Source organism: Lutzomyia longipalpis, chromosome 2 (genome assembly GCF_024334085.1).
Source record: "Lutzomyia longipalpis isolate SR_M1_2022 chromosome 2, ASM2433408v1".
NCBI lineage: Eukaryota > Metazoa > Arthropoda > Insecta > Diptera > Psychodidae > Lutzomyia > Lutzomyia longipalpis.
In genome coordinates, this window is record NC_074708.1 from 3,730,783 (window position 1) to 3,746,360 (window position 15,578).

The window sequence follows — 15,578 nt, forward strand, 5'->3', positions numbered from 1 at the left end:
CTTCGTGGCTCAAGATATGCTGGCACTTTGAACTTTTTTTTGCTATTAGAATGATCTCACGAAGAAGACGAAAAACAAGCTTTATAATGAAATTGAGAGTAAGGAATCTTGTTTTGGGAAATCAATCAATTTGTTTGAACTCTCAAGTTTCCAAACGGGGGTGTTTTTAGAGGGGGAGGGTGGGTACGCAGAATCACTTTTCTTGATGGATGGTGATTGAGAAGAGCCGTGAGAGGGTGTTATTTTTTCACAGTACTTTATTACGCGATTACAAAACAAGAAACATCCCCCCTTCGTTTGCAAATCATTTTGTCTGTGGCTCCCTGTCGGAGCTGTAGATGTAGTTATCGCGTCCGGGGACACCTGTGCCCTCCGCATCTCCCAGCCATGGGTACTGATTGGGGCATTCGGTGCAGGTTTCCATGTACCGTGTGTCGGTGATATTCGTTGTGGCTCTCTTGAAGGCCAGGGCGCATTTGTTAGAGATGTTGCATGGCTTTGGTGCTGCGGGTACGGTGTTCTTGCAATCCCACGGGTCGTACTTGTTGAGGGTCTTAAGGGGCTTGGGATCTGCAACCCATTGCAGGGCTTGAGTAGCTGTTACGAACCAAACGTCGGGTCTGAAGAAGAAAATAATTTTTTTTAGGATCAAAGACATTAAAATTGATAAGATTGAGTAGAAAAAAATAAAATTTAATTGAAAGAATTTGTAGGAATTTAAAGAGATAAGAAAAATATCATCCCTCTCCCTAATTTTATGTAATTTCTCCCTTTAGGGAAAGTTTATCTTTTACTTTTATCTTTCATGGCAAACGCTTGACTTCCTTTCTGGAAGCTCCCTTTGGAGCCTTTGGAGGAACTCCTCAAAAAGACGTTGTAGCTAAAATATAATTTAACCACCTCAAAGAAGGAAAAAAAATGTCTGTCGCTTCCGCAAAAGTTGCAAGTTTGATTGATTTTTCTCTTTGAGAAATTTTCCTGAATTTTCACTCAAATATACAATTTTTTGGGGGAAAAGTTACGGCATTAATTTGTGCGCGCTTTGTGCACTTGAAAGGCTGGGGATGAATTGATTTTCCACTCATCTGACACTGACTTTCTGGTATGTTAGCATCCATTGAGATGAGAATATATTCATCTTGAAGCATTCTCTTCGTGTGCTGTTTCCGTGTCGTCTTCATGCGACTCATCCACTGGAAATTACTTAATTGCATATCCATTAATTCTTCATCAAAACTCTGCACATTGTTCTCTTCCTTGTCTCATGGAATTTCCCTCTTCTGACGCACAAAGCAAAATATCCATGTACGCTCTTTGCACGTTTACCTTAAAATTAGGTCAGTAAAAAGTCTCCGAAATTACATATAAAGAGCTACACACCTGTGAAAAGCTCAAAAACCAAAGCTCACCAATCGATATTTTTATGAGCATACTTATATAAATATTTCAGTAACTTCCGTAAGTTGCGTTTAAAACTTTCAAAAGGTAGGTCAAAACTTTTCCATTCTTCTTGTGAAAAATTAATTTACCTTCAAATGGACCAATTTCCTCCCCAAACAGATAAATGCGGAAATTTTGTCACCCGAAACTTTCGCAATACCAATTTAATCTCAAATCACGATAGGAGACAAAAGGAATTCCTGACCAGCATTTTGGGAGAATTTTGGGTATGATTTCGTTGTAACTTTCGAAACTTGATCTCTTTGCTTAACTCCTTTTTCTCATCTCCACCAAAACGGAAAATATCAAATGGAGGGAAACGAGTAATTTAGGAACTCAAAAGAGATAATTCTCTAATTTAACTTCCGTCTTTTAACTCGTTGGGTAGGAAAATTTTATTGGATGCAGAAATTTCAAATAACTCTTCCTCAGCATAGAGGTATATTCTATAGGTACCTATGTACGTGTTTGATGTACATACGTGTAACATAATGAATTTATGTTGGAAAATGTTTTAATAAGACATTGGGCCTTATTCAGCGACCAAGAAACCCTTGAAATTCGCTTAAAATCTTGAAATTTCAGTACAAAATTTAAAGATTTCAAGGGTTTCTTGGTCCTTAAATAAGGCCCATTATGTGGGGAAAGAGAATAATTCTTTTAATTAACTGGGCAAATTGTTTAAAACTCATTTTTTGCATAAAATCTATTAAAAATTATTAGTTAAAGGAGTTTATGAAAAACTCCCTCATTCACGGAAGAATTCTAACCCGGATTAGCTTTTAAAGAATCAAAAAAGAATAAAAAAAAACCAGCAAAGGTTTTTTTTAAATTACAAAAACATCAGTTACGTCGCCATTTTTTTTAAAACTTAGACCCTTTAAGCGTCGTGTTCCCGTTAAAATTTAATTCAATTAACCACCCCAATCACCCCCTGATTCCCCTTTGAATTGCAACTTACTGTGAATTAGCCCAGTCGAGGAATTTATGGAGGCCCTGTTCGAGTTCTTTAATCTGGAACCAATTGGTGTGGAAGGCCATCATGTAGGGTGCTTTGTTCTGCTCGTAGTGACGTGCAAAGTCCTCCTGGAGCCACTCTAGAACATCGGTGGGATCGTGATTGTGGAGGACGCATTGATCGAGGTAGGGGCAGTGACCACCCTCAAAGCTCTCCACGTAGTGAGCATTTAGCGGAAGTTCCCAAACACCTGGGAAGGATTTTGTTGGGCACGTGCCACTCTTGCATTCATGGGGAATTTTGTAGTCAAGCGTATACGGCCACACGGGATGGGATTGCGGTGGAACGGTCACACTGCTGTCGTAGACATAGCCAAAGTCCTCAATTACTTTGTACTGCGTATTCCGGCCGGGTTTGAGGAAGGGTGCCCTCATACCCACCACACTATTTGTGGAAACATTGGAGAAATGTCGCAGAATTTCCCGCATTCCAATCATTTCACCCACCCACTCCTCGTAGCCCTTATCCTGCAACCCTTGCTGCAGTGAAATGGTCTCCGTGGCCATTTCGTGACCCTCAGAAGCCAATGTCTGAATTTGCTGGTAGTTACTGTACTCGTGTGAGATGAAGAAAGTCCCACGAATGGGGCAACCATTGGGGTTCTTTCGCTTCCCATTGAACACCTTCTTGTAGTGATCGAAGTTATTGAGATTAACAGCTCCGTCGAAGGTTAGAAGGATGATCTGAGGGGTATTGTCGGGATCCAAACCGCCAGGGATTAATGTTCCATCTTTGGAGCAGAAGCAGTATGGCAATTGGCATTCGCTTAAATCGCATTTTGTTGCTAAATCCTGTGGGGTGTCTGTGACAGGAGCTGGGGCTGCAAGGAAATTTATGCGAATCCTTGATTAATCTTGAAAATTCTCTTATAAATTCTTTCCAAATAGATTAAAATTTTGATGAATTTAAAAAAATCCAACGGAAAAAGATTAATTAAAAATTAATCAGATTTATTTTTTAATTTTCTCACTTTATTCATTTTTTAATAAAAATAAATTGAATCAATAATTAAAATATTTTTGCACATTTTTCCATAAAATATTTACATAAAAATTATCCCTTGTTTACAATATTAATGTTATTAAAATTCACATGATAAAGTCATTTATATTAAAATGTCCTTTTAACTATATCAATAACACAGTATAACAATAATTTGCAACAGAAAAATTATGCAAAATAAATTATTAATTTAAACGAAACATAATTGAATATTTTGATGAATAAAAAAGTAACAAAAAATTTATAGGTACTTACTCGTGGCAATTGGTCCACAACGAGCTTCATCTTTGAAGGTGCAGTATTTACTGATGTCGTCAAAGAAGAGTCCTGATGGGCAGCGATTTAGATAGGGATACCCATCGACGCACTGATAGAACCTCTTGCAAGTCTTGGGGTCGGCGTAGTTGCCATTTCCCACGTCAATGGGGCATTTGTATTCTTCCTCTGGTTTCTGACCTACAAAATACGTACAATGTTAGTTAAAGGCCGCATTATGTATGCAGAAATCATAAGAAAAAAAACTTTGGTAGGAGGATGATCCAAAAACAAGCACGTACTGGTGGAATTTCTTTCATTTCACCTCTGCTTTGTACCTTAGCCGGGTAATCAATATTTATTATGTGAAACGTTGGTGACAGTTTGTGCTTTAAATACTTTTGAACATTATTTAACCCTCCGTGATTCTCATTTGATTAATTTTAATTTTTATTAAAATTGGAAAAAAATCTTATCAGTCAAGGCCACGAAATAACCCCACTCGGCGGACGGAAGGTTAATACACAAACAAGAGGATAACATTTTTTCTTGTTAATTCAATAAAAGTTAAAATAAATTTGATTATCAATGAAATTAAAACATAAATTCTAGAAATAAAAATGTGTTGTTTTTCAATTCATTGGAAAAAGCTCAACAATTAAACTTTTTGCACATAACGCGATACTGAGCAGATTAATAAATATACATATAGTACACGTATGTATATGATTTTAATTTGAATGGATTTCTAGCAAAAGCAATAGAGACATTATTTTGTAGTTAAATGAGGGGGGGGGAGAGGGAGGCAATACAAATAAACGTAGTTATAAATGTATTTTAAACTTAATTTAAAAATGCTGAAAAATGTTATTTTAAATGGATATTAAATAAATAAAGCTTTAGGCATGGCTTAAGGTTTTTCAGGAATGAATTTTAGGCATGTTCCCAGATATTGATCAAGCTTTTCTATATATCTGGAAAAGATCTTTCTACAAAGATAACTTTTCAAAGGATTAAATGGTTCTTATTCTCAAACTTTTCAAATAAAATTTAGGTTCTTAAAGTAATCTTCGAAAGTTATTAGTAACTTTTAATTTTAATTAAAACAAATTTTATTTCTAAAGATCTTAGTAATTAAACGTCAAACGTTAGAAAAAATTCTTATGTTAACCCTTTCCTGTCCAGTTCTCTAGAAATACAATTCTTTGCTTTGCCTAGATTTTTAGCTAAGCCACCATTCCTATAAGTTTTCTTCCCTAAAAGCTTTTCTTCAACAACATTTCCTCCATATTGTTACGCAATATGAAATTCAGAGCTTTTACCTAAAGCTCTGCCCTGACTTTACTATACAAAGAGCTTCGATCTCCCCTATAAGAAGAACTTGTAAAACAATTTTCTTCCACGTCAAATTTTATCATTCAATGCAACTCTGAGGTAGTTTAAAATGCATCGACAACAACTATCGAAAGTTCGGTCTTTACCCTGAGAATGCAACGACCATGGAAGGTGTTTTGAACGCAGAACATGATGTTGATCTTATTTTGTTCTTCGCTCTTTCTCTTTATCTCTCGCATAAGTCTCTCGTACGGAAGGCACGTAATAAGCTATGCTACCTACCTATATCTGCATGATAAAAACCATACGAGGATGTCTTAAGTTTTTTTTTCTTCATCACTGCAATATGCGGTGGTAAATTTGTTGTGACAAGAAGGGCTTCAACTATGCATCGAGTGATGGTGAAGAAATATTTTTAAAGTGAATTCTCTCAATTGGCGTTAATGTCCAATGTCAAAAGCAACAAGACATGGATTACGTGTTTAACCTGTTCTTGAAAAATATCAAATTAAATAAGAAGTTGTGGGGAGAAATATAACTTTTCTCGGCGATGTGTTTTAGTTTCATGACCCGCTTCTTATGTTGCAGAAATTTTTCAACATTAAGTACGTTTGGAAAATTTTTCTTGCAATTCTATTGATGGAAAATTTTTCTCACAATGCTCATTGACCCTGCTGTCGTGGCTTAAAAAGCTCTCGTGCTATTTTTTTTTTATTATTATTTCTTCTTCCACCGCCGCCGCCAATATAGATGTGGTGTGTGTGTGCCGTGAAGTGTGGAATATTGCTTTGAAATTGTATTATTATTTATTTGTATACACAACTTAAATTGCACTTTCTGTTTATTCAGACGAAGAGATTTTTTTCTCGCGCCTTCTCCATGGGAGAGATAAAATATTGACTTGGGTTGGAAAAATAAATTTATAAAAGATTTTGTGAGCTGCGCAGAAAATTATGAATTTAGCTGCAACAACGACCGTCTCACACGGTTAAAGCCATGCATTTGGAAGGTGTAAAAGGTACCTACATCGCGCACACATTTCCAAGTGTCTCAATTTTGCTATTTACACCTTACGTAAGGAACTATATGTGTGCTCTTTTTTTTCTACATCCATCGCCCATTATTTAATAAATGAAAACCTGATTTTCAAATAAATGATGGCACAATGCCCATCGATATTCACAATTTCTCTCAACTTTTTCTTCGCAAACTCTCCACGATGTTGGACATCTTGCAGTTTTTTTTTCTTCGCCGTTTTTTTTTGAGTTTCGTTTTAGCTTCTTGAGCAAATGCGAGGGACATGAGGTGACTTTTTGGTTATTTTTTTTTGTGCTCAGCTTGGTGTGAATAAAATTAATAAATTAGTGATTTTTTTTTCTTTTAACTTCTCTATAACACACCCATTTATTCTCTTTTGCCAATGGGTTCAATTTATTTATAAATTCACCGAATTTTGCGGTTTAAAACGAGTTTATTGTTGAGAAAATAACATTTTAGAATTCGGCGTTTAATGGAGAATTTATACCTATAGTTTTGCTATTTTTAAAATAAACCGGAATAACGATTGGAATGTTTCTTTCACAAAAATCATTTCAAAAATGCACAAAAACTGGTGAAAATTTTAGTTTTTAGGAACTTCTTAAAGTTTATGAGTTTGTTAAAAATGATTTATTATTTATTGACTATTTTTGAATGGAAAAGTCAAGAAAATAAAATAGAAGAAAATAAAAAAAAATTAATTTTTCTCAATAGATTATGTATATAAAAATTAAAATTCCGATAGTAATAAAAAGCTCTTTAAATAGAGCTTTTAAAACTATATGTAATTATGAAGGAGCTTTCATTTTAAAGAAATTGTTATTCATCATTGTCATCCTTACACACTAAAAATTTTCATCGTAAATTTTACGGAATGGGCATTCTACGGTATTTCTGCACACATCTTAGTTAAAATTCTTTAACTAAAATTTTAGTTTAATGAATTTAACAGAAGTCTACGAGAAAACGAAATATTTTAGTTTTTAGCTTTATTCCGACTGACAACACGAAACTTAGAAGAATTGAAGCACTCTGCATAGAAAAGCCTAAAGAGGTTTCGTAATTTTTACGGTGAAAATAGACTATTTCCTCCAGTTTACAGGAAATTTATGTTCAAAAAGACTAAAATTTTATTAAATTTTACTAAATTTCTACGTAATGATTAAAAAACTAAGAAAATTAGGTTTTTTTTACTAAAAAAAATATTTAACTATTAACAACTTCGTAAAAAAGACTAAGAAAATTATTTTATTTAACTATACTCTTTAGGAAATTTACTGGTTTTACGTTTAAAAAAGAGAAATTTTCCCGTAAATGTACATTTACGGTGAATTTACCAGCAAATTAAATAAAATTATTTTTAGTGTGTATTAACGCTGACCGGAAAATTTTAATGCATCTAATTGAAAACTCAATAATTAAAGAAAAAATATACAGCGCTTTGTGCTGTTTCAAACTAATTTAATTACTAAATAATTTTCCATTGAAAATCTACGTTAAAAATTTAATTTTTTTCATTAAAATAAATTAAGTATTAAACAGTTAAATATATATTTGAAATCAATAAAAACAAATAATTATCTTTAGGAAAATTCGGATGTTTTTCTTTTAGAAACTTTATAGAGAAAAATTTAAAAGAATTTCAATTTATTAATTTAAAATATTATTTTTTTCTCCACAAAATGAGAAGAGTACGTTAGCAATTATTTTATTTAAATTACCGAGAAATACAATTATTTCCTTTTCATCTTTTCTTATTGCATTCCTTTGAGTAAAATTACTTTGAAACCTAAACTATCTTCCACATAGTTCTTGAACTCATTTAGTACCTATATAGACAACTTAACTCATGGAGACTGTCGTCAACAAGAAGAAGTAGTATTAGCCTACAGTTCAACATTCCTTCGGTGCATTGCAATCTCTATCCAACGGTGTTTTACGATGTCGCAGAAAACACGAAAGATTTTTCATAATATTCATCAATATTATATACATTACATTACATAGGTATATAATATGTTGCTGCCCCCTCCCTCTAACCATTTCACACTGCCACATTTATGGTATTTTTTTTCTTTCCTCATCTTTCTCACACACAAAGTGAAAATCACACCGAAATTCACTCAATTTCTTTTTCTCTTTTCCCCCGCGCAATAGAGGTGGCAATTTTCCCAACCACGTCTCACCCATTTCATCTATTGGTTTGTATGAGATAAAATCACAATGATTTTTTCAGAAGGTGAAAATCACTCGATTAGGTTCTACGGGGTGGGGGGCGAGGTGGGTTTTCCTCTCTGGGCAATTTACAATGTACATTTTCCAGACGGCTGTGTGGGTGGGAAATTGACGTTCCTGCACAGACAGTTTTCTTTTGGCGCCAAAAATGGGAATGAAGAAGATGAAAAAAGAATAATAAAACTTACCGGAAGTTGTGTGAAATGCAGTAAGTATGAGCACGGTGGCATGCAACAAACGGGCGGCACCACTTTTCCACATAACTCGTCTGTGTCTGTTTTCCCCGTGCAAAAATCGATTAAAGAGAAAGACGATGGATCAGGGCAAAAAGTAGAAATCACAAGAAATTACTGTGTCACACATAAATTGCATTTAAGATCCAATCGCGAAGCAATTTTCCACCAATTCACCAATCTTTTTTTTTTCTTGCTCCTTCACTTTCACACCACTTTTGGGCAATATATGTATGTACCTATGTACCACACCTCAGTATGCTACACACTCTTCTTCTCCTTTATGGGAGGACGTCTCAAGGTAGGATATTAGAGCAATTTTTGGGTGGATAAATTGCAAATCCTGTGGGGAATATTTTTTTTCGGGGTTTGAGAGAAGGGAGAATCGACACTAATTTTGTGTCTTAACTCACTCACTCAATGCACACGACTGGTGTTGAGAGAAATTTCTTCTCACCTCCCAAGTTGGTTTCTCCGCAGGTGTGGTGAATGGCGATGAGGTGCCGTGCTGGAGGCTCTCAGTCAGCCACACACATCTCTAGGTGGATTGAGTGATTAAAAGAGACGTGACGTCGGGGCTCCACATACAACTCAAGGTCATGGTGGTGTGCAAGAAGTCTTGGAAGTGGCAGAAGATCAAGTTATCGCGAGATGCGATATAGAGAAGAGGTACTCACACCGGAAGAAAGAGAGATAGATGCCAATTAATTAATTTATTTATTACTTTTCTACGGCATAAAACTCGTTGGATTTTCTGTTAGTTCTGTTAGAGAATTGAAAATGTTGGAAAATGTGAGAAAAACGGAGAAATGCAGGACTTTTCATACGGCATTCCGCGGAGAAGTCAAGCGTTTTTTCACATAAAAAGGATTATTTCAGGATAATTAACATATTTTCAAGAAGAAATTATCTAAAAATAGTAAATCTAAAAATAGTATCTAAAAATTTCCAAAAATATCTTTTTTTTATTTCAAATACATTTTTTTTTACTCTGTTTGATTGCCATTTTGCCAAACTATTTCTACCAGTGTATTTACCCATTGTAGTGCGATTGTACAAGAAAACGAAAGTGACCACTCCACGCGGTTGTCTTTAGCACACATTTTTGGAAATCGCACATTCGCTGGAATTTCTCTCCATATAACTTCCTCTTCGTTATTTGGATTTCATTGCAAGAGAGAGAGAACAATTAATGCGTTTCCGCTTTGCTTCAAAATTCCCACCAACTCCCACAAATTGTTTGAAGAGATTTTATTTAGAAAAATTATTCAAATTCTTCTAAAAAATGAACTGTTTTTCATCTCAGAAGTGGGATTGAGATCTCTGAAGTACCATGTTGCCCGTTGAGAATTTAATTAAAGAAGGTGTATAGAATTGTTGCATAGGAAACAGCAGCTTTACAAATCTGAAAGATAGGTAGTATTGTAGCCAAGGTAGTCGTTAAAAAAATTATTTGTAGCAATAAGTACCTGTACAAAGGTATATATAGATATGACGCCAAAACCAAACGTTTCAACTTTAAATGGATATTTGAATCTTAGCATGAGCATCAGTAGATTCTTCTGATCTGCAACATCCATCAGGTACCATTTGCTCATGTAGAGAGCCACTGACATGGCCTCTGAAGCATTCCTTATAATTTGCCCAAAGTAGCATAAAATAAAGACTTCCCAAACTTCGGAAATTGCAATTAAAACTGCTAAAATGATTGACGAATTGATTGATTGAAAGGTGAAGAATGTGAAACAGAGGTACATCATAATGGCAAGGAGTTTGTGAAAGTAGGTGTGCCAGAAGGATTTGCTCAAATTCTGGAATTCATCCAATAAACATTTATGCTGAAAGTGAACGATTTTGAGGGTTCGACTCCCTCTGACCACCACAATCTGCTCAATGTCCAAATGCGAAAGAAGTTCAGTGATGGAAAGTAGTTCAGCTTGAATGTACATAATCATAATCATGATAACAGCATCGGAAATTATGATCATTCCCATTGTTGCAAAGTACAGGGTTACTTGGAAAATTATGTTAACTGGGCGAAGGAAAATGCTGTCTTGTGGTATTCCTGGGATGAGGAAGAGCATTGGTGCGGTGAAGTTGGTCACAGCTAGATCGTAGCAATTAACAAGGAAGCCAACTGAACCCAATCCTGTTATAAACATCCTGTCAGGACAAAAGAATTTTATCTTAATCCCCAATTCTGAAATAAAATTACTAATTCAGACAATTTTTCCTACCTTGAGAAGAGCAAAGCATTCTTAAGGATTCCACTGAATATCCTCTGTCTAATCTCGGAAATTTCGCACTTCCTATCAGTCACCAAGTGGTCAAAATAAGCCAAAATCTTAATAACACCATCTCTGTTAAACACATTAATACTCAGATAAACCATCAAGACCTGATAGTAAGCAATAACAAATGTAATGGTGAAGGCTACATCGAGGAAATTGCTAAAGTCCTTCATTTCGTACACAATATGCCAATATGCGAATATCCATCCCATCACAAGAAGTACAGGGAATGCGGATAATTTCAAAAAACCAATAATTCTCCAATCAGAACCTGGGAGAAAATCCAATCTCCATACTTTGAAGAAAAATAAAATAATCTTCTTCAGTTCACGGTGATACTTGACCAACATGATTTTCTCTAAAGGTCCGTAGGCGATAGAAGTTCAAACACAATTAACAGCTTGAATGAAAATTAGTTTGTATTTAAAAGTTTATGGCTTAGCAAGAGGATAATTTGATGAAAAGACTCACTTCTCACCTAAGGAAATTTTTAAACTAAATTGGGTTAAGATTCTACGTATACAGGAAAGGTTTAAATTTTATTTTTCACGAATTTGAAAGTTTTTCTCAAAGTGTAAAAAAAACAGAAAACATCGCACCTAAAATTTAATTATATAGAACAAGTTGTTATAATTGGGTGTGAAGACATTTTAAGGACAAAAAAAATGGAAGGAGGTTGTTTTGAAGATTTTAAATTCTTTGAAAGTATTCTATTACGCATCAATTGGAAGTACATATTTCCACGTAGAAAAAGTTTATGGTATCCAAGGACTTCCTGAACTTCAAAAGAAAGGGTATAATTAAAGTATTTTAAAGAAAATTTAAATCCATAAAGTCGACTTGTTAATTATTAAATAATAAATTTATTTTATTTGGTGCTTCGTGGTCCTTTATTTAGGAAATTATGCTAAAAATGAATGAAAACAAGGAAAACAATATGGTGTGTGTTTAATTCTATCACTGGATGAATAATTAGTCGGCAGGGGGGTGTGGAGGGTGAAAACCATCAATGATTATGGGGGATGATAAAGTTTTACAATTCAATTACAAAATAATTTTAATTAATTCAAAATTTGACGTCAACCTTTTAACACGTTATGGGTCGGTATAATACGGAGACTTTTTTTTACGCAACATGTATTAAATAATTAACTACAATCAAGAATGTTTACCCAACTGATCTATTGTTTACTGGCGTCCTTTCTCTATATCCAATATTAATCAGTCGGTTAATTAAACTATGTTGTTTTTTGATCGGAGACAGTCAATAAAAACGCACGTCTTCACGCTTTCAGCGACGTTTCGGTTTATTTTAAACCATCATCAGGCTTTCAGCAATACGACACCGTTATACTATAAAACGAAGAATTGCACATCAAAATTGGTCAAACTACTACGGTATAACGGTGTCGTATTGCTGAAAGCCTGATGATGGTTTAAAATAAACCGAAACGTCGCTGAAAGCGTGAAGACGTGCGTTTTTATTGACTGTCTCCGATCAAAAAACAACATAACTCAAAAACAGTCGTTAAATTCTTCAATCAAAAGTTAATTAAACTTTTCAAACGAGAGCTCTGTCCTATTTTTTACGCGGCGTAAAGAAATACGATTTGTAAGAAAATTTGTGACGTCTAGTGACCCGGAACGTGTTAATGCCAAAATTTAAATAATATAAAGGTATTATGGTAAATTATGAGTATATATTTTAATCATTGATTAAAAATCAATAAAGCATAAAATACATAAAATAATTTTTTAAGTAAATGTATGGAATTGATACGAATGTGGCATTCTGTTGACATGAAGAGAAAACCGCGTTCAATGGTTTATTGGTATTAATTTGCACAAATTCAAATTGCTTGCATATTAATTACTTGAATTACATTGTATTTTTTCTGCGTCATGCAGTACTGATGTACCTCTCAGTATCTCATGTAAAGCTTAAAGCCGCAAAATCAAATAAATCAACCACTTAAACCACATTTGATATTTATTCGATACCAAAAACTTTACTAAATTGCAATTTATACGTTGTAATTATAAATTAAGGGACGTTAATAAATTGAGGTTCAAGAGTTTTTTTTATCAAATGATTTTTTTTGTATGTGCTACAAGAACAAAGATAGAAGAAGAGATAAAAAAACGGAATTCTCAACTGAGAGGAAATGAAATAAAAACTCAACTTTAATTTAACCGCGTAGAATTATATAGAAAAACAAATTCCACAAGAGTTGAATTTGCATTTTTTAATGAGACAAATGAGACACTATTCAGCAGTTTTTTTTCTCTGTATGTTATTGTAGAAAATGAAAATCCTACAGAGTCCTACTTCTTTTAAATGAGAATTGTGTTTTATTTTCCTCGAGGGATTTTTTTTCTTGCGATTCTGCCCTCCACCGCGTACGCCAATGATTCTCATGAATCTTTCATTTCCATTCTTTGCCGTTGAAAAGTTTAATTTTTGCGGGAAAAAGGATAGGAAAATGGTGTGGAGAGGGATATACCAAGACTCAATTATGAATAGACCAGACGGTTTTTTATTTATCTCTTCAAAGAGTTAGTTGTTGTTCAACCAAGAAAAATTTATTCATAATTAAAATCATTACAATACTTTGATGGAAGTTGATATTCTTTCTATCTGTCTATTTGAAATAATGAGTTTTTCCTTCATTAATGAGAAAAGCGGTTTTCCTTGCAAGTTTTCTTTAATTGAATTGAAAATAAAAAAAAATCAAAAGCAAAAGCTTTTGTTGATTTACGTTCTAAAAATTTCCTTTTCAAGACAAGAGTTAGCCAGTAATTCAATTAAGTACAATGTACGTGAATTTTCATTCAGCATACAACGCTTATACGGCATGAAAACCATAACTCAATGTAGTTTTCAATCAAGGATTCAATCTATTTGGTTTTCTGGAGCAAAACAATAGAAATAATGAACAATTTCTCAAAATTTACAAAATCCAATCCTCGGTATCATGGAGAAATGCAAACATAAATGCAGAAAATTCTACAGGGAGTTAATTACTTTCTGTATGTGAATGAAAATTTGGAAATTTTACTCTTGAAAATTAAATTAATAATCCACAATTTGATTTAGAAATCAACTCTCTTTGCTCCAAAGTTCAGGTAAAATCAAATTTGGATTTTATTGTTAATTTCTACGAGGATCTTGATATACAAGAGGTACAGAGGGGCTTTCCCGGACCACCTAAAAATCGAATGGAGTAGAATTAATTGAAATACTGGGAAAGAGTAGATTGAGAGGATTGAGAGAAATAATGAAATTGAAATGTATTGGGATGTTAAATGAGATGGAATATAGAATAATTTGGACGGACATGAAAATTCTCAATGCTCAGAATTTCAATGCAAAAGATGCTTGGGCGTATTGATTTTACATTTTGAACCAAACAATAAGCTGGCAAACTCTTCACCGGATTCCCCATTGTCTCGCCGGGGGAAGGGGTGGGGGGAGTGTGGAAATTGGACGCTGATGTTGTCAAGAAATGCGACATCTTTGTCCACAAAGAAGGCAAAAGGTTCATTTAAATTCTATTTACAAATCCAACCATTATTCTCGAGAGAATTCAGCAATATTGAAACGATTAAATGGCACAACTTTCGGATGCAGTTCCCTTTTGAGAGAGAAAAAAATGGAAATTCATCTATTTTTTGGCACACTCCACTAAACTTCCTCGAAGAGTTTTCATTTTGAACTGGGAAATTATTTTTCCTTGTTGCTTCTGCCCGATAAATTATGAAATTAACTTGTAGTCCATTCCAAGGGGGAGGGTTCTCCACCCACCCTGTGTAGCTGTGTAGTGAATATTCTCGAGCCGGATGTGTTTAAATTGAAAGTTAAATACTTCTGTATATTATAGTTTAGTGTTGCGGAAGAAATTTCATTTTACATGCTTCAAGACTTTTTGGTATGTGCAATCGTAGGAAAAAAAAAACAATAACGTGAAATTATTGCAATTTACTTGGCTACATTGTGCTGCGATATTTAATTTTTATTATCACTCCATTTATTAGTTGCTTATTGTTGCCATTTATTTGTGAAAATAGTTTTTATTTCTGTAATAAAATTACATGAGAGAGTTTTGATTAAAAATTTATTGAATTTCTTGAGATTTTGTAGAGAGAATGAGAAGAAGATTTTTTTAAAAATTGATTTAAATCATGAAAATATTTTTAATAAATGTTGTTCAGTTAACTGTGTTATCATCCCCTTTATTCCTCCATGTATCGTCATTAAATTAAAGAGAACAAATTTCATTAAAAATTTAGGAGAACTCAAGATATTCTCGTACAGAGAATGTGCAGCATTCTTGAGAAAACCAATGAAGTGTATTTGGGTGGAAATTGAACAAAAAGTGAGTGCAAATAGCAAACTTTCCCATTATCATCCTGTGTGCAGCTAACTTCATTCAATATTCTCCAATTTTCCCGGCAACCAAGAAAGCAAACACTTTCCCCTCAAAAGATACCAAACCGTTCTAGAGTCAAAATGTACATACAAAAGGGAAGCTTTTCCCTCTGCTCTCTTCTCTGTGTGTGACTTTTCTTAAGCTCCATTTGGGATGTTCTCCTACACACAAAGTGAAATTTAAAAGGAAAACCTCCTCCTACACAGGAAGTTCCCAGCAGCAGCGGGAGAAAGTGTAGCACAAAAGGAGTCGGAAGAAAAGATGTAAAAGAGTTAGGAGGTGGCGTTAAGACAAAGATACA

At 34.0% G+C, this 15,578-nt stretch overlaps 2 protein-coding genes across 2 annotated transcripts; both read right to left on the bottom strand.

Annotated features, from left to right (window-relative positions):
* Positions 1-232: 232 nt before the first annotated feature.
* On the bottom strand, positions 233-9,053 carry LOC129788671 (chitin deacetylase 1). The gene is made up of 4 exons (XM_055824913.1): positions 8,512-9,053; positions 3,716-3,916; positions 2,402-3,278; positions 233-620 (listed from the first exon to the last, which is right to left on the bottom strand). The coding sequence occupies exons 1-4, from the start codon at positions 8,582-8,584 to the stop codon at positions 305-307; spliced, it is 1,467 nt and encodes a 488-aa protein (XP_055680888.1). The 5' UTR covers positions 8,585-9,053; the 3' UTR covers positions 233-304.
* A 231-nt stretch (positions 9,054-9,284) lies between these two features.
* Positions 9,285-11,020, bottom strand: LOC129788360 (uncharacterized). The gene is made up of 3 exons (XM_055824334.1): positions 10,794-11,020; positions 10,061-10,719; positions 9,285-9,319 (listed from the first exon to the last, which is right to left on the bottom strand). The coding sequence occupies exons 1-3, from the start codon at positions 11,018-11,020 to the stop codon at positions 9,285-9,287; spliced, it is 921 nt and encodes a 306-aa protein (XP_055680309.1).
* Positions 11,021-15,578: the final 4,558 nt, after the last annotated feature.